Raw genomic sequence first — 26,723 nt, forward strand, 5'->3', positions numbered from 1 at the left:
GCGTCTTTTTCTGACACCAAACAGATTGTTGAGTGATGCAAACTTTTCCCCTAAGATTGATACCCTGATTTCTCCCTCCTAAAGCAGCTGTCACTTTGGCATCCTGAGGCTGAAATAAACTTGGCATGCAGCCTTGGGAACACAGGATCTGAAGGGCTTGCAGTTACTACTGACAGGCGCAGGCTTGTACCACGACCTGATCCCACTGCGTGGTGATTGCCCTGTGCAGCTGGTCAGCAAGCACTTGTATCATCTGCTGTTTGTTGTCTGCAGGACATGCATCTGCACAAATTTCTTTTCTAGATTTTCTGCACACTGGGTGGATCTGGTGGTTGTAGTTCCCCAACTACAGACAGATCAATTCCTTCTTCCAACAATGGTCAGTCAGCTCCAGGGGTGACAATAAAGGGCTTAGAACTGACGTGTTGAAGTTTGGAGTGGAACAGAGATAACTGCTGGAATCTTAAAACACTATGTGAAAACTAAGTAAAGTGGAGCAGAAGGATTATTTTTTACGTCAAAATCTTACTTTCTGTTAAGTACAGCAGTAACACATAGTTAAAATAACCCATAGTTAAAAATTCCCAGAGACAAGGGGTCAGAGCACCATCAGGGGCATTACAATGGTTATCTACAACAACACTTCCCCCCCCCCCCCCCCCAATATAGCATGTTACTCAGAGGATGCAGACTGTGTCAGCCAAATGCATATATGTTCTGGTTATCCCAGCACAGCATCTGATGGCTGTGCAAAAGTGAACTTAGTGATTTTCAGATTTACTCTGGGCTTTTACATGAGGCAGAGGAAGGAGAACCCAGAAATGGGGTCTGGCTGTGGGTTCAGCTGTAGCTTTCCTTCGTGATGCTGGGTCACTCTTCTGTCCTTAAGTAGACTGTCGGTCTTTCACTGTGAAGTGGAGATTTTAATGCTGCTACCTTGCAGGGAAGGAATGAAAATGCTTTGAGATAGTTTTCTGTGTTCTGGATGGAAAACATTATTACTGCAGAATAACTGCATTTTACTTGGTTAATGTGAAGAACAAATCCACAGTAAAAATGGGTCAGTTTACGTTTATTTGCAGTCAACAAGCAAGTACCCATGCCTTGATCTAACTGCCAGTAAAGTTGCTGAGTTGCTTAAAAGTGGACCTTGATCCTTGGAAATGCTGTTTCTCTTTAGAAAGAGTTGGGTAATTGGAACTGATGCATGCATTTCACCAAATGTGGTCAGAAATTCACAAAGTTGACCTGTTCGTATGCTGGAAAACATACTGTCTGTCTGGTATGTACTAAAAGCACACACTCACAGGCAAAGAAAGCAATGTGTACGTGTCATGCAAGAAATGACAGGAACAGTACAGCCCTTGTGAAAACTGAAAGAACCTATCCCCTGACTGTATTGTCTTAACTTTCTATGCTGTTCATGCTCCCAGATGTATGGAACGAGCTCTGCTAGGTTTTGGGTGTTCTCTTTGAGGCTGCTGGTGTTAGAGGTGTTTAAGCATACAGGGCAGATAGAGTGACGGTTAATTACAGATGAAGAAAATATGTGTAGTAGTTAAAATGTGTATTTTTCAATGGTTCCTCTTATCACATAAATAATTCTGGGTTTGTTTAAATGAGAATACCAAAGGAATGTTCAAAACCTGCTTTTTAGACCTCTCAGAAAAGTTCTCTTGGAAGAATTGATCTGGAGAGGCTGACCAAACAGATGGTGGTCTGAAAATAAGCACCAGAGGAATTATAGTGTAAAGAAATCTGGAAATGTGTTTGTGCCACAAATCTTCTACCAATTTTTCATACTACCGGAATAATTGTTTAAAACTCTGCACCTTAAATCTTGATTGCCTTGAAGGCACTAGGTGTTTTGCTTTTTTTTGCTTTTTCTACACTTGAAATTTAGAAGCATAAAAAGATACGAAAAAAGGAGTGAGAAAAATGAATATGCAATGATTTATTCAAAATCTTACATTTGAAACCTGTTCAATAAAATATAAAAAAAATTACACTTTCGTAATTAATGAATGACCTTTCCTTCCTGGCCCCTGCTTTTAGTTGTTTGCAACGAATGAAAAAAAGAGCAAATCACTTGATATTAGTCAAGCCAACACAACAGTTTCCATAAAACCCATTGCCAAACTGATTAGATTTGCAATTTGCTCACTAAGCCTGCCTGGTCATGGCAGCATCATGTAATGAATCTTTTCATTGAATAAAACTGGAATTGCAGAGGAACTCTTTTTTTTGTATGAATATATCTGTAGTGCTTGTTTAAACATGAAATTGGTCCTGATTAACTCCATGTGTATGCAGTCTTATTCCGGAATAAAAAAAAAATCTTCTTCCTTTTAAGCTTAGCTTTGTTGTTTAATAATTAAACAGAAGCAGTTAATTGGAAATTACTGCATGCATAGACAATCCTCAGTCTTTTTCCTTTGGTGGATGTACACATTTTGTGGTTCGATAAATAACTGGTATTTTTAAAAATTCTTCCTTGAATAACAGATTTTCTTAATTTGTTGATTTTTTCTTAATTTCTTAATTTGTTGGACTAAATGAGAGCGTGAAAGTTTTTGCATATAAAATAGCACCATGGGTAGATTGACATGGTGGCAAAAGATTCCTTTGTTTCTGTTTTGTAATGTTTCTGTTTAGTAACTTATGAAGCTCCAGAAACTGAAGGTTGCATTGCTCAGCAGGGAGTTTGAGAACTACAGCGTGTCCTCAACCTTCACATAACTGCTGTTCACACACAGGTAAAGCAGGGAAAGAACGACCCCATTTTCACTAAGACAGTAGACCAAATCTGAATGGACTGAGCTTTCACAGACTTTATTTAGGATTTTTCTACAGTCTTTGAATAATTGAAATTTGCAACATCAGAGAGCATGTTACTAACTGAGACTTAACATAACAAAAATTTGATTTATTCGATTCATTGTTCATGTTCATTATGTATGGCTTTAAAAGACTAAGATTAATAAAAACTAGATATTGTTCAGAAAAGCATTTTAAAATGGTGATCCAAAGGAAGTAAAAAATAAAAATAAAAGGACTGCCGTGTTCAGTTCCAGCTGATTGTTCAGATTGTTCATCAGAAATCAGGGTGTTAATCTAAAGAGAAAAGTAAATACATTTGTTAGATTTTTTACTTAAGTCTTTTTTAATTAGTAAAGAAAGTAGAGGCTACAGCTCTAGATCTTATCCAGAGAAGCAGCCTCTCTTGGCTTTGCCTCCAACGGTCTGAAAGCCGTGTTTGAACATGTCTTGAACACCGCTCCTGATGAGTCAGTGGCAGATGCAGTTTGGTTGGCACATGTGAATGTGGTGGCTGTATAACCAAAACTGTTATATTGTTGCAGACAGGAAAAAAATATATATATAAAATTGATTCTCTTTTTTTAAAAAGTCAGATTTCTGATCACAATCTCAAACTGATGAGATGCATTTTTTCCCCCTTTCTTTTCCATGGTTCTTAACAACCACTGGAAACCTGTGTGCAAACTCTGACTGGGCTTGACCTCCTGTGTGGATGCTGAGCAGCCAGCTGGCTGCCCTCACAGCTGGGTCTGATCCAGGACCTGATGGGGAGCAGGTGTAACAAGTGTGGTAATGAACAAGCAGCTGCTTCCACCAGTTTGGTGCAAGGGGTCTCAGCTACACAGTGCTATTACAATAGGCTGGAGAGTGACCTAGAGACCAGATACCTCAAGTGACTGTAATTCCTGGTCTTGCCCTTTGCAGACTTTGTCCAAGGCCGTGCCCTGTGTGTCTAGCACCCAGTGCAGCTCTTGGAGGTAGGTGCTATCAAGGTTGGGCGGAGTTGTGCTTTGGGTGATGGCCAAAGACCCTTTAGTCAGAGTCTGTGTATGCTAAGAGAACAAAAGTGTTTTGTCCTGAGTAATGATTTTTTAAATTATTTTTTTGGCTCTCAATGGGGTTAAAATGGGTCCCATGAAGACTCATTTTACTTCCTGAGTTCCTGTGGAGAGTCTCCAGGGAGGTCCTGTGGATATCTTGTTAGTAAAGCTTCTATTTTCCTCCTCAAGGGGGCCCATGTTGTGTATAAGGATGTTTAAGCATAGGCTGCCCTTACGCTGCCATGTAAGCCCCCCCCCCCAACGTGGCCAATGAATTAAAATACAGGGATATGTTCAAGATGACTGTGGCTTTATGCTTCAGTTATCAGTAATTTTGAAGGAACATTCTTAATTCTTTCCACAGCAATCCAAACTATGGTTATTTAATTCCCATTTGTCACCAGGATTTCTCTGATCTCTGCCTAGCTATGGGCAGAAGGTTCCTCTTGGTATGTTTACAAAGATGTTTACTCTCCAAACAGTTCGGGCTGGTCATACTGAAACTACTTAAGGAATGTACCTGACAACTTGGGTGGAAAAATACTCTCTTCTAGTAAAAGGCTTAAAGACCCGCTATGTAATGCAGGTTGCAGTGTTAGCCAAAATTCGGGGTCTGGACAGAATTTTTTCCTTTGACTCACTTATTTGTGTAACACTTCATTTACTATTTTACTATTTATAAACTTAACCTTAGAACCGTGACACAATGATAAAAGTCCAGATTAAAAAACTTTAAATAGGAAATATGTCAAATTCTAAACAATTTATCTACGGAGGCAGTATATTTTCATTTTGCAAACAAGTAAAGAATGGCAAAATTATGTCTATAGTTGTTTTAGACATTGAAAAAAATACAAGTTTTAAAAACATAGCACATCTTAATCAGGAATTGATGTTCATCTGATTTTAAAAAAGTAAAAAAAAAAATGTATATTAAGAATCTTTTTAGAAAGATTGTCTCAATTTCTTCTTTTACTATCTTCAGTTACCAATAGAAAATATGATGTGAATCAGTTCTGTACAATTGCTAATACCAAGTGTGTAAATATAACTACTTAAATATTCTGGTTTTTAGACTACTCGAGAAAAACATTCTGTTTATATGGTATTGAGTATTTTATCTCCCGTACTGCTGTAAGCACCTTTATCTCCTGCACTGCTGTTTGCTAGTCCTAACATCATTGTTAACACAGAACCATAACAGCCATAGAGGATATATGAGCAAAAATAGCCTGGCTGCATAAAAATTCAAGTGTTTACTGTAGCTGTTGAGATGCATCCGTTCAGTAAAGGTAAATAATTTGGAGAACAGAGTGGTTTTACACAGTGTGTGTGTACTGCATGCAGGAGAAATCATCCAGAAGGTTGATTCAGGCTATTAACTCTTAAATCTAGTTTCAGTTTCCAAACTGAAACAACTTTATAGCTTTAGAACTTGCACAATAAACCAAACCTCTTTGGTCTGTATCAATTTTTCTTGTCTGGAATTACATCAATTATAAAATCAAGCATTTTTTTATAATATGTGAAGGGGATGTTTACATATTGTTTTTTTCAGGACCATTTGATGTGCTGCATTAAAGCTTCACAGCTGAGATTCCACAAGTTCTGTTTTTCTTTGCGTAACATGTGTTGTTCATATAAATGATAAAAGTTCAGAAATATAAAGCATTTTTCCTTGCCCTCCTTTTAGGGAAAGCCTAAAATGTCTTGCCAAGCACCAGTTTTTCCATCCCACCTCTATTTTCCAGAAAATATTTTTTTTTCCTTTTTAATTAACTACACAATTGTATGGAGGAGGAAAGTATTGCTGGCACTAAGGCTAGCTCAATATGTAGGCACAGCAGGAGACCACCTTTGGCTGTGTATCAACCCACCATTAATAAGCAGGCAGCTTGAAAACTTGGCTACAGCAAAGCAGTTGTTATATATAATATAGATAATAAAGATAGCTACTCAGCTTTGATCTGGCCATTGCCTTTCTTAGAATTGCTATGTTACGCATAGCAGCGTGGTCATGTTTAATTGGTCATCATGCCTAATGTTGGTCCCCCTTTATCCAGAGATGGCATGAAGGAATTGCTGAGGTATGTGTTAATTATCTATAATCCACAGCATTTTTTTTTGAGGAAGGGCAAAGGAAGGAAATAGACATTTTTCAAACATTTTTTCCTCTCCTCACATGCAGCAAATTAAAATAGTACAAAATGATGAGATCCAAGGTAACTCTAAGCTGTTTGTGCGCACTTCTGCTCCACCCTTTATGCAGTCTATTTTTGTTGTTCCTGCTGTGGTCACTTGAGACAGGCTTTAATACAACTATGTCTTGGAATGCGTGTTACTGCATCTGGAGATGAGAAAGACATTGCTGAAGGGAAACATCTATGGGTAACAACAAACAGGTAAAACATGCCCAGGCAGCGCTGGTGGGAGGGAGAGGCAGATGTCAGATGAACCTAATGTGCCAAAGTAATTCATGTGGCTCAGGATACAGCGTGGAAGTACTGTGACTCCTAACAGGAGTTACTAAGTACAAGTATTGCTTTTACAGTTACTGTAAGAGCATTATAGCATGCGAGTTTAAATGGTCCTGAAGGGCACATTGCTAAGATTTTGGTACAGACATCAACACTGTTTTAAAAAGACTTGTTTTCAAATCTTTACTAATTACTGTGAAATACACGGATTTGAGTAAGCCTACTTTATTGTAATTAGACTGGGACCCTTCCCTCTATGAGCCTTCAGTGAAACTGTAGGGCAATGTTCGTGCCAGTACAGTTTTCTGCCATGGCAGTGACTGCAAAGTGATTGAACAGCGGATTAAGACTTGGAATGATTGAGGCAAGAGCAAGCCGGGAAGGTTCCTAATAGCAGTAAATATCAGGGAGCCTAATTTAACAACATGCTTTGTTTCCACATTAGATGCACATTTCTCGTGTGTTTTCTCCTCTTTTGATCAAGGGTGTTTTGGTCTTGAGCCAAAGACTTGTCTATACATGGAGTTATCCTAGAATAATTACTTTGGAAAAAGTAGCCTGGATTAACTCCCTGGGAGCATGGTATTGTTCCAGAAGAAATTATTTGGAGTATTATCATGTGTGAGGGCTCAAATCTCTATTATTATTTCTATTATTATTTTTCTGGAATCTTGTGGGGAAAAAAGCTTCCCTTCTCCTGTCTCAGATGCTGGTGGAAAAAAAGTATTGTCATGTTGCTTGACAGGTGAAAGGTTTCCAAGACCTTGTGTTCACTTCCCTAAACCAGAGCCCTAAAACAAGACTAGGCTAACAGCTTGAACCCCTCTCCTGGGTGGATGAAGTGCACTGAGGTACACCTGCACTTTTGAGTTAGTGAGGTTACTCTTTTGGAACTACGGCTGAAAGCATGAGCTAAAATAGGGGATACTAAACCACGTACTGTTTTCAAACACTTGAAGCGTAAGGGTAAGGTACCCGTTTAAGGACAGGAAAGGCAGTGAAGGAATGAGGTTTAAAGCAGCGTGTTCCCACGTGCTGTCTAAAGAGTCTGGCAAACACAGGTACAAAGTCGCTGACTGTTTTTCCCTCGTGCTGTGCCCTTTGGGGACCGCAGACCGCAGCGCTGTCGGGCGGCCCCTTGGGGAAGGCGGGCTGCAGGTGCTCACCGCCCGGCCCCTTTGCTCGTAGCCGCCGGGGCCCGCTTTTCTTTTCCGTCCCAACCTCCCAGAAGCAGGGGCTGGGGGCGAGGGAGGCGGGGCGGCGCCCTCGGCTGGGCCGTGCCGTGCCGTGCCATGCCCTGCGGGGCGGGGGCCGGCGGACATTTTGTGCCGCCCCCGCTGCGGAGGCGCGGGGCTGCTCGGCGGGAGCCGCCGCTCGGGGGCCGGGCGGGGCGGGGCGGGCTCCGTGCGGTGGGGCGCAGCGGGGGAGCGGCGGCGCTCGGCGGATCGGCGGCGGCTTTCCCGTGCCCGGCAGGCGCAGATGGCGGCCGCGCTCCTCTTGTACCTGCCCCTCCTGCCGGGGCTGGCCGGCGCCTTCAACCTGGACACAGAGCGCGTGATCGTGCGGCGCGGCGAGCCGGGCAGCCTCTTCGGCTTCTCCCTAGCCATGCACCGGCAGCTGCAGCCGCAGGAGAGACGGCTGTAAGTGCTCCCGCCGGGTCCGCGTCCCTTCCGCCGCCGGAGCGCTACCCGGCACACAGCCCCCGCCCGGCGGCACGCGGGGGGCTTCGGGGGAGGGACGGGGGACACGGGCGGCACCTGCCGCCGAGCGCCCGGGGGCAGCGAGGGGCCGCCCGGCCGCCCCGGGGGGGGCTCGGCGGGGCAGAGGAGCAAAAATCCCGGCGAGGACCGCGCGCGGCGGCGGCTGTGCCCCGGGCCCGGGCGGATCTCGGCCTCGGCCGCCCAGTGCAGCGCGGGCGCCCCCGCTGCGGAGCGGGCAGGTGGGAGGCGGAGCGGGGGGGCGCAAACCGCTGCTGGCGGGGCGAGGGGAGAGCCGGGAGCCCCTCTGCGAAACGCAGAAAGCAGAGCAAGGCTTCTTTGTGCGTCCTCGGGAGAACTGAGGGTTCCTTGCTTTCCGTGGGTGTAGCTGATTAGTCTTGTCCTGTGCGGTAGTGCTGGATGGAGTGTGTCTTGTGTAAGGTATTGTTAGGAAACGAATGTCTCTTCCCCAAGTGCTTAGTTTTGATTTAAGGGAAGATGAGCCTGTTGTTGTATATCAAGTGTACGGGAGAAGGAAGTTGGGAAGAAATCGTATCCTCGATAAAGTTAACAGATAAACGTTGTTAAAAGTTCTTTGGACCTGTTTTGCTCAGGCTCACGTTTTGTATGATTTCGTAGAAATTACAGTGTGTAAAGGAGTATAAATCACAGGTTCCATCTTCTGTCTGGTATGCAATGTGACCCAATTGTATAGCCTGAAGAATCAAACACGGATCTGAGTTTCTTTCTAGAGGCCCTTGACTTAATTCTTGGCAGGATTACGTGTGCATTGGTCTCACTTAGTTCTACTAAGAAAGCAGTGCCTGAAGGTTATTAGTTGGCCATTATGTTGTCAAATGCTGATAGAATGAGTGCGTCAGACTATGCAGAGATGGAAAGCCAATTAGTCAGTAGAAATACAAGAGCAGTCACAGTATTCAAACTGGTTTGTAGTGTTTGACTGAAATGCCTCAGAGATTGTTAGCATGAAAGTTGTGTATTGTATGTACAGTGAGTGCTTCCTCAGGCAGTCCAAGTCTGAGTACAGAGCAGAGCCAGATGCTAACTGTGTTGGCATGGCTTTCTGAATCCAGGCTTTCATGAGAAGCAGGGGTCTCAAATAGAGGAAAAACCAGACTAGAGAAAGTGTTTTATGATGCATGGTTCTTAGTATGAGATGTCTTGGCTATTTTTTTAAAATTTCTTCTGCGTATTTTAACATAAAGCATTTGAGTGCTGCCCCATGTAGCTGCTTGGAAAACCTGCGTTCAGTTCTTTTACGTAGCACAGCCACGCCACAGTCACTTTGAGCATCATTTTTCTGGAGTAGGGGTAGTAGTAATGCGGCTGAAAAAGATACTAAATGTGCTGGACTGTTACTATCTTTTGTATGGATATAGGCACGTTAAGCTCACTTTGTTACATCTTGTGAAATAAAATGGGAGTTTTAATGGAGAAACTTGAAGTGAAGGCTCCCATATTAGGCTGCATGTTTGTAAATGATGACATGATTTACAAATGAGTGACACTAATATTAAACAATTTGTTTGGCATGTTCCACAGATACTAGTTTCTAAATAGCTTGGCTGTTTATAGGTGGAACAAGCTGTCTGCTCTCCAGGTATTTGGTGAAGTTATGAGAATGGAGATCATGTTGAGGTCTCATACTCAGAAAAGTGCGTAGTCCCTGTATGCTGCCCATTATCTGTAACTAGAGGAACTCTCTCAAGACTGATAGAAGTAATTTCACCATGACATCTCACCAAGGACCGGCTAACTTTAAAGCTCAGTTACAGTTTGAGTGCAGACACTTAAGTGGTTGCTAGAATACCCGAAACCCATTTCATCATTGAAACTTGATTGCAAGTGATACTCGGGTTCTCATGTGGAAGGGAACCCCAGTCCCCCCCAGAAAACCACCCTGCCAACCCCAACTTTATGAAATTAGACACAGGTTATAACTGATATGTGCACAATCAGTAAGTCCTTGGGAAAACAAAGGAGAAAAGGTGAAATATGTGATTCTGTTCAAGGAATGTTTTAGTCAGTGACGTGGAACAAGATTTGGTAAAACAAGCTGAATGATCCTTAATTTGTCTCTTGCCTCACTGAAGTGATTCTTAAGTGAGATGGTTCTCTCCTCCTGCCTCGACTGGATAATTCAGTGTTAAGCATTATGAAACTGCTTGGTAAGGATGAGGGTGGAGAATGCCGAGGAAGTGTGACAAATAAAGGTACAGCCGAAATAGCCTGTTATTAAACATACTTGCTTTTGATCACCTTTTTTTCTTAAGTCATGGGAGACTACAGATTACATATTAACTTTGAATGGTAATTTTTGTATTTGTCAGTGTTAGATACTAATGCTGTGTTTGCTAATGAGTAATTGCTTAACTCCCTACAGCATGGGTAGATGAATTCTTGAGAACCGCTTTGAATTTACTTGTAAATGGTACTTTGTATGAGATTGCGGATTGGTAACAGGATTTTGTTTTTCTGTGTGAATGTTTTCAGATGAGAAAAGTTGGCAAGTTCATCAGTTGAAGAGGAGAAAAACTTTATTAATTCATAGTAACTGAAAGTGGACTGCTAATGGCATGTGGGTGTGGAAGAGAGCTGAATGCAATCTTAATATGCTTTTGGGGGACCATTAACATTACTGTTTGAGGGACTGAGGGCAGCCTGCCTGGCTTTCTGTGCGTAGTTCTGGTCCACTGTCAAACGCGATGAATCCGGTAGCAGAAAAGGCTATGGAGGTTTAAGGAGCTAATGGAGCTCTAAGAAAGCTGGGCTCCTTGCATGAGATTTGTCATATTGACATATTAAAAACAGAACAAAATATGGGAGTTCTGCTTTTGAGGGGTGGTAGTGACACAGCGGTGTCTTACGGTCTGCAAACTGGAAGGAGGTTTGTAACTTGGAGGGGCCTGAGACTCGGGGACGGTGTAGCCATAAGAGTAATATGGTTCAAGCTTAAGCAGTTCTGTGATGAAGAATGTGAGGGTATCGAGCATCGATAAACTATACTTAGTATATATGTTAGCTACCATATATATATGTATATACCATGTATATGTATATATAAAGATTGTGTGTGCATACATATACCATTTAAGATATCCCACAGGTCTTTTTCAGTCCTTTTTGGTTATAATCACAGTGATGTAAGAAGATCTCTTGAATTTGAACAAAAGCCCCATACATTTGTGTATAACTTACAATTAATTATGATATTATTTTGAATAGTATTTTGAAGCTGAATTAATGTAGGCTTCTTACTGTTTGAGGCAAAAAAGGATGAAGCTATGGTAATAGAAGTTCAGGATCTTACCAGAAGAAAAGCTGTGTGGCTGAAAGCTGTGGATAGGCACTTTATGCCAAACCTGTGCTGACCATTAGCAGCTATAAAGCCTTAAAAATTGTAGTGTCTTACTGGAATTTTTGCTCGTGGCAGGTTTTGCTGATAGTGCATATCTCCACTGTGAGCCATTATAGCAACATAAAACAAAGTTGCCTTTGGTCAGCAAGGCTGCTGACATTGCTGTACTGCTGCAGTGTATCCTCGGTGGCATTTAGCCAGTGTTTCTGTGTTGTCTGAGGGCTTGTGCTCACTTTGCTTGAGCAACAAAAGAGCTGGATTATGCCGGTCTGCAGTGGAAAATGACAGTTCCTGCTTGCAGATCTATTGTAGAGTAATTCAAAGTTCAGGTGAACTGAATTAATCATGCTGTGTATATTTGCATCTTCAGGATTTAAAGGCCTTAATAGCGCTGGTCTTTAGAGCTTCTGTTTATACAAAAAAAAAATGCTTTATTATTGAACTTGAAGATTTATTATTGAAGAAATAAAGCTTTTTTCCTGTGCTAAGTTTGAGTTATTCTGTGGGTTATCTGTGGCAGAGATACAGCTGACAGGTTTTGTGGTCAGGTTTACAAACGATTGGAGACTATGATGTAATTTTCACTGTCTGGCAGCAGGTCTGGCCTTTGTCTTGCCTGTGGCGGGGCAGAGCTGTGGGGCACAGAAGTGCATGGCACGGCAAGGAGCTCCCCACAGAGGCTGCCCTACAGAGGCTTTGCCCTTCCAGCACAGCTGTTCAGAGAGGGCAGGTTGCCCTAGTCAAGGAATTTCCTTTGCTTCTGTGGCAAAACCCTTTTCCTGAACAGCAGAAGCGAGCTTTATGCAAGTTGTGTTTATAGGATATTGTGGTCTGTATGGTTATGTTATTTCCAGTGGTTTTTGTTTGTTTTCTGTTGTCCCCCACCTGGTGTGGTAGGTGGACGTGAGGCTTTGCTAGCACAACTGTGGTACAAACAGGGCCCACGCTGGGAAGTTGTGCTCGTGTAGCTGCGTTCATACGTCCTGCCTGCAAGGCACGGGTCACAGCAAAAATGTGCTTCTGCCACAGTTCAGTCCAGGTGGCTCTGAAAAGGCTGTGTCGGGGAAGATAAGCCACAATACAGTCCTTTTCCGTCAGCTGTGTGCATTGGCAGATTCAACTTCTCTGCAGTGTTGACTGGCATGACAGATGTTCATAGCGTAGAGCCAGCCTTCCTATGTGGTAAATGGCAAACCTCTTTTCCCAGTCCTCTGTCCCTTTGAGAAATTTGTTTTTTTTGGGAGGTCATATACCTCTTGAAAAACAACATTTTTTTTTTTTATGGTCACCTAGAGGTGCATGATCTAACTCAGCTCTGTGGTAGATACTTCTGTTACGTTGATACTATTAAGAATTAGCAAAATAGTAATTAATTGCTCTGTAAGTGTAAGCCTTCCGTGAGTCAGGACTGTAGCATATGACTTTTGTCTGCACTGATAAATAACCTTCTGTTCGGACTCCAGCTTTGAGAAACAGCCCAGGCAATCAGCTTCAATTAAAGCTCATAAAACTGTTACGGTCTTCCTGTTAGATGCAAGTACCTGGTACAACTCCTTGGTTTCATAGCTTTAAGTTTTTGCCTTTGCTGAGACTGATGAATCAGTTTCTAATGTAAGAGGTACTGTCTATTTGGTTTGGTGGGGTTGCTCAAGCATAAAATATGTAGGGTAGAGGTGATGACAGGCTTAGAAGCATTTTGATTTATACTTTTCTTATTTTTAAGTATCTCAGTAAGTGTGAATGGGGTGAATGTGAATCTGTGAAAGCACAAATTAATGTCTCTTCAGGCTGTGTGTTTGGAAGGAGAAGAGCATTCTGTAAGCTGCCACTCAGTGTCAAATGCAGACCTGCCAAGCCCTTGCAAGAACATTAAAATAGAAGTAATGGCTCAATTAACCAAAATCACTTTAAGCTCCTCTGGTCCAAGTCTGTTGTACTCGACCCCTTCTCAGAGGATTGAATATACCAAGTAGTTCATATTAAATAATTTTAAGGTATAAGTCAACCCTGATGAACACAGCATACGCTAGCACAGAGAGCTCTCTCTTGCAGCCAAAGTATCAGATACATCGCAGGAACAGGATTGAAAAATTAATCTTACGTCTTCTAAAACTAGCAAGGTTAGACTTGTACTGTACAACACAGTACGAGCAGGGGCAGACCTTGATCTTGGGAAGGAGGAGAAGGCTTTTCTCTTCGCTAATCTGAATGAAAACTAATGAGCTGCACAACATGAGAGTTAAGGACAAAGAAAAGCATTCTCCTTGACAAGTTGTCTTGTTCTTGAGCAGAGGCTGAGGCTCCGGACAATACTGCTTAATTATGTCTGAAAAATGGGCAGAAAAGTGCTGGGAGAGGGCTCGCAGTTAGAAAAACTTCCTACTCTTCCCGTGCTTTTCAGGCTAAGCTCAAAGTAGACATGTCTGTTTGTGCACATCTGACTTGTCTTCAGTGAAACTGTCCATGAAATATTCCATTGTGAAAAGGAGTTGTAAAACTTCACGTTGTTTGTTGTAAATATGGCGTGTGGAGGAGAATTCATCATATCTGGCATACAGGTCAGCTTGAGTACAGCAATGAATGGGCTGAAATGTATTTTAATATTTGTCTCTAAAACCGGAGGTGGGAGTGAGGTGGAGAAGCATTTTTGCTGCAGTTCCCTCCATCCGCCTGGGGCCTGCAGCGAGGCGCGGGGTGCCAGGGCACGCATGCTGCCTGCCTGCTCTGCCCTGCTTGCCAGCTGCTGGCTGACGCTGGGCGAAGAATCGAGGCTCTGTGCAGCGCTGGCATCTTGAAGCCTTCAGCTGGCAAACAGCTGCTTGAAGCTCGTTGCTGTCCTGGTCTTACTGATTGACTGGCACGAGAACATTTCTGGTGCTCTTCAGACTTAAAACGTGACCCCTCTGGCTACAGAAGGGTAGGAAGCAAGGGAGACAGAATGTTGACCAAGATGGAGGGTGTAGGAGGGTGCCATTCAAATATCTGAAGTATGTAGCATGCGTGACACACGGCTTGTCTTTCTGTGTGCTGCTCTGTTCTAGGACATCAGGGGTTGGAGCAGGCTTCCCAGGAGTCCTTCTGCAACAGGCGCATTTAAGTGAGCACTGTGTAGTTACATTAGCTGTGAGCTGGAAGCTTGAAATACAGCTTTTTTTTTTTTTTTTTTGAAGATGTAGTTTTCCTTTGGTATCTGTTTTAATTTTCCAAGGTTTATGAGGTCTGGAGAGCAGCAAAGAGCTTTTAAGCAGTTGTGCACAGAGATGAAGTGTACTGGGAGTGTCAGGCACAGAGAGGCAGCTGTGCCAGAATGACTGTCAGAAGATATGCTATAATTTCTGTATCAATTTCACTCTTGTGCTAACTAATTTGATGGTGAGTAAGACTCCTTCAGCTGTCAAATACTTTAAGAATAAGCCACAAGGCAACCCTCCCATCATCAGGAATGGATCTGTCTTCATCCTGATGTGGGATTGTATGTACTGTATTGTCTGGTGTTAAAAGTAATTCATCTGTGTAGTCCTAATTCATCCCCTTTTTGTTACAGTCCACTAGAAGAAATGTCTTGTACCTTGGAAGGAGGGAATAAATAGTCTGTGTTGCAACTACCTTGGAAACATTGGCCAACCACATCAGTCTGTACCTGGACTATTGGATGGAGCTGATCTGTAACTGTACAAGACAAATGTAAATCTTTGTAGTGTAACTATCGAATTGATTACATTTAATTAACCAATTTTTATTATCTAAGATTCTTAGAAGTCTCTTTTCTGTCAGCTGCCCTTTAATAAATATTCTGCAGCTGTATAAACTTTTTCATCCAAAAATCTCTATGCAGTTTATAGTGTTGTTTATTGTTTCTTTTTCTTTAACTGTGAAATAGGAATCATAGAATATCTGGGTTGGAAGGGACCCACAAGGATCATTGAGTCCAACTCCTGGGTCCCCAAAGGACACCCCCCTCTCCCAAATATATATATATGTATATATATATTAAAAATCAGATCATGTGTCTGAGAGTGCTGTCCAAACGATTCTTGAACTCTGGCAGGCTCAGTGGCATGACCACTTCCCTGGGGAGCCTCTTCCAGTGCCCGACCACCCTCTCCTTGAAGAACCTTTTCCTGATATCCAGGAATAAAGAGGATGACTAAATCATTGTTACAGCACAAGCTAAGACAAGTGCAATTTTCTTTGTAGTATGTTTTACTAATGCTGCTACTGTTAATTTGCAAATAACAAAGATAAACTTACGCAGAATTAAGACAGGTAGCTTGCCTCCTCATAAATGTTTTTTCTCGAATGATAGCAAGCAGAGAATAATGGTTTTACCAATCCATTTCGTTGCTGTCTGGATTCTCCACAAAGTAAAACAGAACATTTCCCAAATTAGTGTATTGGGTTGCCTGGCATATTACAGCAGCAAATTGTCAACAGCCAGAATGGGCTGTCCTTCTCTGTTGAACTCTACCTAAAACCCTTTCCTCATGTGTCAATTTTGTAAGGAATGTAATGTCATAAATTTTTCTTAAAAAATACCTCATTCCTTTCAGAAGAACTCCAGTTAAAATCAGCTGTTGTTTGAATGTTTAGAAGACAGCCTGGGATGGATGGATCATTCTAGTTGTAACTGTAAGAATACCACATACATAGAAAGGACAAGACCGAGATTAGGCTATCAGGCAAATGCCTGTTTAAAAACAAGCAAAAATCTGTATTATTGAATGAGTACATGGTGGTCTGTACTGTGAAATGTAGCTATAAAATTAACACCTCATAGTGGTATTTAGCAATGGTAGGTTACGGTAAAAGACAGGAATATTTGAAAAAAGTATACAAAATGGTCTGGAAGTATTTATTAGTATTATATATTGTTGACTGAGATATATAAAATCAAGTTGCTGCTTTGAAAGTAATGTCAGGAGAATAATAACCTAGAAAACCAAAAGTGAATGCGGGGAAAGAAGTTCTAGTTCCTTTTTTAAGAGAATTAATATATTAAACATAAGTGAACTGAAACATAGGTTAATAAAGCTCCCTTTGTGACTTTAGCATCAAATATACTGTATTCTTTTATCCTTAGCATTAAGATACCTAGAGTATTGCGTGTGTTAGGACTATTTTGAGAATTCCAAAGCTATTGCATTGGGGAAAAAAAAAGAGCTGTAGTTACCTTCTTTTAGATCAGGCCAGATGTATTCCCCTGTGAAGAACCAGAGAGTAGATTTTGTATGGCTTTGAAATGATAGTAGAGGGTATAAAATACTGGTTCTCAAATTATGATTTTTTGGGAGCATTTGCTAGTATGGCCTGGCTGTGTTTGGCTCTGTTGGAGTGTTGGCTGTTTTTCTCGTTTCCTGATACAGAACTGTATCTAAAAATGTCATTTCCTAGTATTGATTTCCTTTAAGCAGTTGTAATAATGTGCGTGAGGATGTTATGACTGTGTTTGGAAGGGAGAAGTTCCCCAGGGTCATGCATAGAAGCAAGAGTGGTTCACGGGATGCTCCCTGTCTAGATGCAATCTACAGCATAAAAATGTTCTCGAGCCCCTCCAGGGTAACATCTATGGATACTACGCTGGATTTTGCTGTCAGCTAGTGTGAGCTTCTACGTTACTTTTCAGCTGTTTTCATCTTTGCATTTGTTTTCTCCTTTCAAAGATCCTTGTGGATCCTTGAGACACAAGGAAAAGCAAATAGGAACTATTAGCATTTTTATTAATTGAGTTTGCTGACATAGTCTGATAGTGTCCATAGGAATGACAGAATTTCTGACAGACGCTTACCATTATTTCCTTTTCAATGAAGATTGCCAATGCAATTTTTCAAATGGAGATGTGTTTAGCTTCTGCCTGGTTCAGTTGGCATTGATATCCTCCTCAAAAGTAGGCCTATAAAATAGGTCTTTAAGAGATAAAGTAGAACAAGATTGAAAATACACAGGGAACAACTGGTGCCTGTAATGCCTGTGGTTGTTTGCTCAGCAGCACATGCCCAGGTCAAAGGTCTGAGGGAAATGCATGTTCATCCTGGAAGTGCTCAAAAGTGGCAGCCAGCTGTTGCTGATAGCAAGCGTGTTGTCCTCATGTGTAGTTGAATTTTCTGGGTCCCTCTTTTCTTGTAGCTCTTTTCGCATTACTTTTGTAAGGGCATCATAAGGACTAGTCAGTCTTGCACTTTGTTATCAGTGCTGCTGAAACTGCGTAGTGTTTAAATCTGCTGGTGTTCTCTGGGCTGTGCTTAGCAGCGTGCATGAAAACAGATCGTATTTAATTGACCACGTTTGTTTAGTGTGAAACAACTTTAAGTGGAAACCACGTTACTTTCTTGGCTAAGATGCTAAAATAAATTTGCTATGTATTTCTTATTTTTTCATATGCAACCAACTGTTGTAGGAGCTACTAACAATCTGGCATAATTGTGCAAGTCCATGTAAACTCTTCATCCTCATCTTCAAAGTCAGCTTATTTTTCTGATAGAGAAATGTTTGATAATTATGTAGTCTGGCCCCAGAATATTGCTGAAGAGTTAGGCTTCTTCTCTCTTCTCAGCCGTACTGTATTCCTGCATGTCCTGGAAAAATCCTCTCTAGATGTCGGGTCAGATCCAGTCCGAGTAATAGCTGAAATACTGTTTGCACAACTTTCTGCCTGCAGGAAAATAGGGTGTTAAAAATTCCTGAAAGAAATAATTATTCCTCAAGTGAGAAAGTGGGAAGTTGTGGAGGATAGGAAAAAAAAATATATGGGTAAGAGGAGGCATGTAAAACTTAGGCATGTGTGCATGTGGAGGGGGAACACTATGTAGCTGTAGAGAATGCAGTGGGTTCCTTGGCATAGTCTGAAATGTAAGTTATTTTGCAAACAGAAAAATCTTGTTCTGAGATTTTGCAAGCTTGTTGAAATTCTCCCTCTTTGTACATTCCTACTCGTAGTAAAATATAACATCCTCCACAGATCTGTGTAGAGAGAAGTTTGTTGTGAACATAAGATTTATTTCTGTATTTGATCAATGGTTCAATATCTGCATGTAACATAAGAAAAAGCTGCTTAAGAGTCCCAGCTGTTGGGGCATTTCCTTTTGATGTACAACTTGGTTCTCCTACAAAAAATACCTTGTTGGATTGACATTCTTCGAAGTGATGTGAATGCCAGTGTTTTCAGTTAATTTGAAGGGGGAGGGATATGTGTCAGTCAGTACATGTGCCCAGTGACACATCTGCTTTTGTGATTAAGTTCATGGCTTGAAGAAAAGCTTACAAAATTGTTGATGCTGTTGCATGCATTTAACACAGGAGTATGATGATTTTAAGACAGAAGGGGTTATTTCAACTCTCTGCTTTAGTGTACAAGTGACTTCCAGCTGTCTTTGTGTTTGCTGGCTGTTTGTGTACTCATCCTCTGAAATACTAATTAGGGATTACGTATGGAGAAAGTACATTCCGTGTCTAGACGCATGGTTGTGCACTGTGGACAGAGCCTTTCAGCCTGCTCCCCAGGTGCGTACCTCTGGTGTCTTGGGCTTATTTTGGCAGCTGGGACAGCACAGTGCAACTCAGGGCACAGCTTCTGGACTTGGTCTCGCATGGATGAGCTTGGTACATGTTAGCTGAACGAAGAGAAGAACTTTGTCAGATGGCGAATCTGCCAGCATCGCATATCGCCATTTCTGTGGTTGTGTATCTAGTGCAAGAGGTTTATGTCTGTCTTGCTCCCCCATCTATGACTAAGGGGGAGAGCAGGGGGAAGGTGGAGGAAAGGGAGCAGTGTCTCACAAAGTGGATGGACTGATGAAGGAACGATGGCTTCTGTGAGCTTGGGAAATAGCTGCTTTTCATGTTACAGAGGGCCGTGGAGAGTAGTAGCTGCAGCCCATGGATTCTAGCATGAGATGTCCATCCCTCTTACTGTACTTCCTTCATGCCTTTTAATGGTTTCATTGTGGTCTTATATGAAACTGATATACTTCACTCAGTGAGATAAATAGAGGAATGACATTTCAACCCAAATACTTATTCTGCGCTGCATTAAAGCTGCATTTTTTTAAATGGCTTTTGGCATGTTGATAAACAGTATATGCCTGTTACGGTTGTTACCTCTCTAACAAACACTGCCTTCAAAGGCTGACTGGGAGCACTGCTCTTTCAGATTGCTCTTTGGGAAAAAAAAAAAGTCTGAGCAATTGTTTCTATATTCATGTTCATTGTCTAAAACACGTACCTAGCAAATGATGTGATACTCCTTGTATTTCTTTGAAGTTCAAATGGAGGTGGTATATATTGTGAGAGTACTAAGACAAGTCCTACAAATGAGATGAAGCGTAAATCTGAACTCTAAAATTTTACATCGTATGAATGGCCAGCAGCCCAGTTATAGAAGATAGTAATTCCTGAGTACCAGAGCCTGTAGAGTGAGCATGCCTGGTGGCAGCAGCCACTTCTTTACCAGCCTGTTTTGCTGGAGGAGCTCAGGCAATGCTGGACCAGAAGCCCTTTTTTTGGGTGGTAGCTGACACAAGAGCCAGATTCCAGTGTGGGGAAGGTGTGTGAAACAGCAGCGAGCAGCAGGGATGGAAAATTGACTCTGAATGTGCTTGCATTAGCTGGGACGGCTGGGTTACTACTGCTTTCTTGTAGCCACTCTTGCTAGCTTGTCTTTCTGCTGTTGCACCTCAGTGCACTGTAGCTGCTTGCAGACAATGGTGGGATTTACATGGATTTGCACCTGATGTGGACAGGGTGGCTGGGAGCAATGGCTGGGCTGGGAGCTGAGTGCCAGGACCTTGACTCCAAGTTCATTTCCTTAAGCAGCACATTGTCACTTCTTGAGTTAAACTCCATATTACTAAGAGGATTTCATGCAGTAACAGGCAGCACCACGACGTTCCAAAATCTGGGTGAAAATCCCTTTTAACACTATGTCTTTTATAATTTTATCACAGATTAATTATAATACAATCTAATAATTTTTTTATGGTATCACTTATGGTATCAGGTCTGTTCCTAGCATGAGACATTGTTCATTCTTTCAAATCTGGGGGAAAATACAGTTTGTAAGGGAGAAATTAAAACTGTATTATTATACAGTTTTCACATGCTATTTGACATAATGAATGTGTTGCATCTCCTAGTTATAGCAAGACAGTGGTGTACAAAATGGAAAACTATTTTGAAATAGGACTTTGGAACAGAACAGACCGTTTCTTGTATTTTTTTTCTAGGGAAAAAATGCTTTCTACCAATGTAAATGAGATCCGCCAGAAAAAAAATCCATATAGACTGAGCTATTGACTGTGAGGGGAAAGTGTTTATTTTTCCATGTGACTTCAGAAAGTCACTAATTAGTGGCCTTTCCAAAACAACAGGTAGCTTTGTAGTTCCAGTTTTGCTTTGTAGCTTGCCCTGGTCCTTGTGCTGCTTTTGGCTTCTTTTCCTAGCTCCTGTCGTAATCTGCTTCCTGAAAAAGGCTGAACTAATAAAATGAAAATCACAGTCCTTTAAATGCCAAGCCTCCGGGCAACAGAGATTGATGGTGTCCTTGGCCATGGCTTTGCATTGGTAGTAGGAAAATGTAACTGTGGAGTAGCAGATTAGGAGAATCATCTGTCACTTAAAATAGCTGTTAATAGCAGCCTGGGAATGATGGGTATCTCTGTAAAAAGCATTGCGAACAAGCTCCCCACTCACACAGTTTCTGGCTGCGTTTTGCTGGGAGGGATGTTTTTTTTTTGAGAAGCCTGATCCCTTGGTTTGGCTCCAGTTCCCATTAACTGCCTGTGTATGTGGAGGGAAATCTCTGTGCTAATGAGTCCATGGTGTTCCTGTCTTGTCTGTGTTACTACTGGTAGAAGCCAGATCCAGGCACAAAGCAGAGGTGGTGCCAGCTGGATTTAAATGCAGTGTCTGTCCCATTGACCAGCTTCAGTTATGTTGAAACACTCTGTGTTTTAATGTTTCCATCCTCCTCTTTCCTAAAGTTCGAATACTGGAAATCCATCCCGTGGAAGGCACTCTAGATGTCTGCATTGAGAGCAGTGGTCTCTGCCTGGAGGTTTTAAACATTGGGTACATATCTAGGCAGTGGGACTGGTGATTTGGTAGCACAAATTTAATCCAAATATGAGTTAGTGGTTGTTGCTCTACTTTCTTTGTTTCGATCAACAGAATGAAACTCTGGGAGAGTGTGTGGGAGAGGAAAAAGGATGCAGGAGTCTATCTGTCTAGCCAGGAGTGGAAGAAGTTTCATAGCATTTAGCTTCATTGCTTTCCAGATTCGCCCCCCTTGTGTTGATGGAGTCTTTCTGAAAACACAATGAAGTGCGGAGTCTGCAGTGGCAGCATTGTTATCTGAGAATAGCAACCTTAAATTGGACATTTGTGCTCAACGAAGGTTGCAAAATTGGAAATTACTTACACCACTGACTATTTTATTCTGTCTATTTGTGGAAATGGCTAATGGTTAGTTACCCAGGAAACACTGTCAGTGATTTCTGCTCCAGTCTGTTAAAGCTCAGAGCTGGCACTATTAATGTATTGCTACTACTTTTAAAGAAAGGATGGCAAAGATGGGCTGCCTTGTTTGGGGCAGAAGACACCGCAGAAAAGAAAGGAATTTAAGGAATGAAGAAAGCTTTGGAAGATAGAGTAGCTGGGCTCAGTGTAGATCATGGTATTTTTTTGTATTTGTTTAAATCAAAATGTAACTTACTCAATGGAAGCCTCTTCCTTTGATGAACAAGATTTTCTTGCCAAAAATGTTGAAAGATGTTCTTCTTCCTTTTGACTTGTTTTCTTTTCAGTTAGTGTTTGTTTCAGAGGTATTGCAATGAATTGCTGACAGCTTTTCTTCTTTGAAGTATGTTGTGAAAACTGTACGTTGTCCTCAGGAAGTTCCAGGCTGTAAGTGAGGAAAAGAACTCCTTGCAGAGTGAGAGGAAAACTTGCAGGAGCTTGGAGGTCTTCTGCGTTGCCTTTGATATGGTTTTCTCACCTTAACTGCAGCTTTCCTTTAGGAAGCAAGGGGTGGTTTCATGGACAGTACTGGAGGGAGTTGAGATAGCTGTGAGCAGAAACTGCTCCAAGTCCCACTGCTGTTTTCATTACCCGAGAAGGATATTGCAGCCACAGCCAGCTACTACACTTCACAAGTTACCGATGAAAGCTGAGAGGACTTCGGATCTGCACCCTACTGCTTAGTATTCTGTATTGCTTGTTAAAATGGAAAGCTGTTTCTGATGTATTTTGCTTTGGATTTAATACCTCCATTGGGCTGTTTTTGGTGAAGACACAGCCGTCTCGCCCAGGTGCAAGGCAGCAGGGTGCTGTGGTGAGGTGGGGGTGCTGCTGGGGGCCGTGGTACAACGCCGGTCCCACTGCAAGGGCTCAGGCCTGTCCCGGCGGCAGGTTGTGGTTATGCAGCATCTGCACGAGGCATGCACAGCCCACCTGAGCAAAAACTGCCTCTCACTGACGTGCATTAGTTAAATTGGCATGGTGTGCAGGCCTGGAGCTCTACCTGTGCGATTATCTCAAGTTTGGCCACGAATCTGGGATTGTAACTCTGTCCCTGGCAGCCAGCAGATGCTCATAATTGTCAGTGGGACTTCAGTTATTACCACTGTCTCCATAGAGGTAATTAAGAGAAAGCAATAATTAATCTAATTCTAGCCAATAGAGCAACAGGACTGATGTATTTGGTCTGACATTAGAATTTTAGTTTGAAATTGGAAAGTGTGTGTTTTAATTATGGGGTATAATTGGAGTTAAAGAGCATTGTAGCATTGCGCCAGGGTGTGAGAGATTCTGCATTTTTCAGCAGTGTCACTTGTTAGACAGTTCTTTTAATCTATAGAAGTGGCATTTTTATTTGGGGTAACGTAATGAAATATTAATAGAAGTTCACTTAACGCTCATGGAAAATCTAATCAGTTTATAGCATGTATTTAAGCAAGATAAATGGGGAAAATCAGGATTAAAGTAATAAGAAGCATCTGATTCTGTAATTTACATGAAGAATAGTATTTTTTTTTGGTCTGCTTTTTGGCTCCTAAAAAGCTCAGGCTCCAATGGGAACTGGTGCTGAAAAGCATTTACGGTCAGTATGTTGTATGGCTGAGCTTCTTTTATCTGCATAGTAATAAAAGAACCCTGCCATGGGATAGAAAACTCAGTAAAATGTCCATATTCTGGAGTCTTGGGGGTATTTATCTCCAACTGGCTCGGCAGTCTTTCAACCATTATGGATTCTGGAGCCTGACTTCTGGGGCATTCAGGCCTTACAACGTTGTGAGTGTAGCCCATGCACACCATAACAGAGAAGTTAAAATAAATAAAAGGAATTATATTATGATTATATTATGATGGGGAAAAATGAAGAACTTACTATTGCCAGTCTTCATCTGCAAAGGAAGTTCCTTGGCTTTAATTTCAGTGTTTTATCTGCTAATATAAGGAGATGGTGATATCTAGGAAGGCACCTCCTCATCCCCCTCTTCTCCCTTTCCTTTTGCAGAAGAGGTTTTGCTTGCAACAGAGAAGGCTAAAATGGAACGTGCATAGCTGCAGGAGAACTGAACCTGCCTTTTGGCACAATAAGCTGAAACTTGATTAAAATTCTTCTATTAAAACAGAGCAGAATTAGTAACAATACAGTAATTACTGGAATGTGTCCTCAGTCTGGAAGGACTCAGCTGAGCACATAGCACAGCTCTTACAGGCAGTGCATAATCTGATTCATTTGGGCTGCTGATGGCATGCTGAAAATCACAAAGGTGTATGGAGCCATGTCATACACCCTTAGCTTTGTGCTTTTGTGCATAGTTTCTCATTCCCATGCCCTTAGTTTTAAATTAAGTCATTTGACTTCTATAATAGTTTTTTTTTTTTTTTTTTAGATTAACTCTTGAGCAGTAGGAAAGGCGAACAGCAGCTCCATTGGTCACAAGTATAAATATGCTTGACAAAGGATTTCTATGTTTTACTTGATTTATTCAGTGAAAGATTAGATGAATGTGGCTTTCTTACATTTCCTAATAATATTGATAATAATGTCTAATCCTCATCTTCTTTAGTAATTTGTCTTGCAGAACCTAGAAGTGTAGGTTTAGTCCACTCTACAGTGGCACTTGGGGCAGGTATGTAGCAAAGTGCAAATGAGGTACTCCACTTTTTAATACCTCTTTAGCTGCTACTTGAAAATAGATGTTAGTGTTTACCCTAGTATCTAACTGAATTGATCTACTCCTTTGCAAGAGTTTTTTCACAGCATGTGCTACTGTTGGATTGTTTTGTGTAAAGACTTGCAGTGAGGTACCTAGCAGGGTTCGAGATTTTTGTGTTTAGTGAGCCTTGAAGACTAATGACAGGATTCCTGACAAAAATTGTTTGAAGACTGGAGGGTTTTAAATTAGTCTGCTTTGAATTACCTTTTTTACAGTGGAAAATAATAAAATTGAAATTTGGGCTTGCGGTATGGGCACACGGAAAAATCTAAGGTAACATTTCCTTTGGAGATCATGTTGTATTGACACTTCTGTGTAGTTGTATTGACACCTCTACGTAGCAAAGGCTAAAGCATTGCATTTTTCATCTGTTCACCTCGACAGGTGTCTGAGATGCTGTAGCAAGTTGTGGCTGGTTTTTGTCAGGTGGCATCTTTCCATTTTGTCTTCTGTTGGCTAAACTGTTTATCCCTGATGCCTCTACAAGTCTTCCCTTTGTCATCAAGATTATGGTCATATTGTCATGGTATGTCATAAAAGATATCATTTAGCTAGGGGGAGGATATAATATCCTATTATCCCATAGGAATAGATGTCCCATAGGAAAGAGCAGGATATTAATTTTCTTCATCTAGCATTCTTGCCATCAGTAGTATGTAGATTGGTGAATTTAACCAAAAGAAGTATTTCAATTACAGAAGACCAAAGTTTTTAGTTGTGCTCAGATTGTTGAAACAAAAGGTTTCTGATCAAATTTCTGTAAGTGAAATTTGCTACATCATTTTACTCCCTGGGTTTTGAATGAAAAAAAGTATAAATAATAAAAGTTTCTGAGTTAGGAAATAAGTGCCTCTGCTGTCTTAAAATTCTGGTTGTTAACATTTAAAACGAGAAGAAAAAAGAAAAAGAGAAAAAAGCCCGTGTCATCTGTCTTTCCATAGGGGTAACAACTGAGGAGAAAATATACCTTTTCCCACATTAGGAATAGCTCAGAAACTAATTCTTTGCAAAAGAATTAAGAGATTAGAGTTAAATGCACTATTGCCAAAATTAGAAAATGAAGTTATTAATGACCTTTCCAAAAGCATGTTTGTTTGGATTAAACACTCTTGCGATGAATGCTACATTTCCGAAGAAATCTTTGAAAAACATGCCAGACATATGTAGGGGGAAAAGAAGGAAGCACTTCAAACCAAAATCCACCCGAACTGTGTGTCCTGATTTTGTATGTATGTCCGTCAAAAGCAAATGTTTTATCTGGAAGTTGCATCATTCAAGTGGGGGTCACCTTCGTGAGGGCAAATTACAGAGATTTCTTTATATAAAAGTGGTGAAAAAAAATGGCTGTTTCGCAATACACATATAACTTTCTGTTTAAAAAATGTGTTTTCTCATAATGCATCAATTTTGGTTTGTGTCTTATTACTTTAGTGACACTAAGTAAATGTTTTCATAATAAGAAAAATATTTGTATTGGTGTAGGTTAGATATGAACAAATCTGTATCTTGTTTTTAGTTTAAAAACCAATGACAAAAAATGTTCTGAGGTACAATAGTGTGCTTTGCCCCACAGGTGATATAAAGCATGTGGAGAAACTTCTCAAGAGCAAAACTCTACAGCTTAAGTCTTAAAGAGGGTCCAAGTTCCTCTTTGAGATTTGTGGATCCAGCAGTAGTCCAGGCTCTGCCCTCACTTACACTGTAATGGCAGAGATCTCATCTCTGGATCTCATGGATTTTTTTTTAACCAATGTTAGTAAGCACAGAAAGTCCAGTTCAGCTTCCATCCATCTATCCGTACGTTGTACCGACTATATTGTACCTATCTATACACTGTTCTCAGATCCTCATTTTTTTTCAGCTGACTGGGATGTTTCTTTTTTTACATTCTGCAAGTTGTGGTGCTGTTATTACATGCTGGTTGTTATTAGTTTCAGTTAGCAAGTTGAGAGGTTGCTGTGCTTTGCATGTGTGTGACTCATCAAAGAAAAATATCTGAAGTACTAATTTTTTGGCTGAAAACTTTTGTTGAGCAAATAAAGATGTCTACTGGTTATTTTGTGATAATACTCATGGGGGATGGTGGCACAGGA

The 26,723-nt window shown here is 41.3% G+C and overlaps 1 protein-coding gene across 5 annotated transcripts in view; it reads left to right on the top strand.

Annotated features, from left to right (window-relative positions):
- The window catches only part of ITGA6 (integrin subunit alpha 6), a 129,557-nt gene that overhangs the window by 77,257 nt on the left and 25,577 nt on the right, over positions 1-26,723 (top strand). Inside the window, exon 1 of one of the 5 annotated variants that reach the window (XM_083842510.1) lies at positions 7,727-7,977. The exons of 2 other annotated variants lie outside the window; for them this stretch is intronic. In XM_083842510.1, the coding sequence (XP_083698636.1) occupies positions 7,817-7,977 (161 nt within the window). In that variant the 5' untranslated portion in view covers positions 7,727-7,816. Of the gene's footprint in view, positions 1-7,726; positions 7,978-26,723 lie in introns of those variants that run through there. 2 more of the 5 variants (XM_083842506.1, XM_083842507.1) reach the window with 2 other exon arrangements.

Source organism: Anser anser (genome assembly GCF_964211835.1).
Source record: "Anser anser genome assembly, chromosome: 6".
Classification (NCBI taxonomy): domain Eukaryota; kingdom Metazoa; phylum Chordata; class Aves; order Anseriformes; family Anatidae; genus Anser; species Anser anser.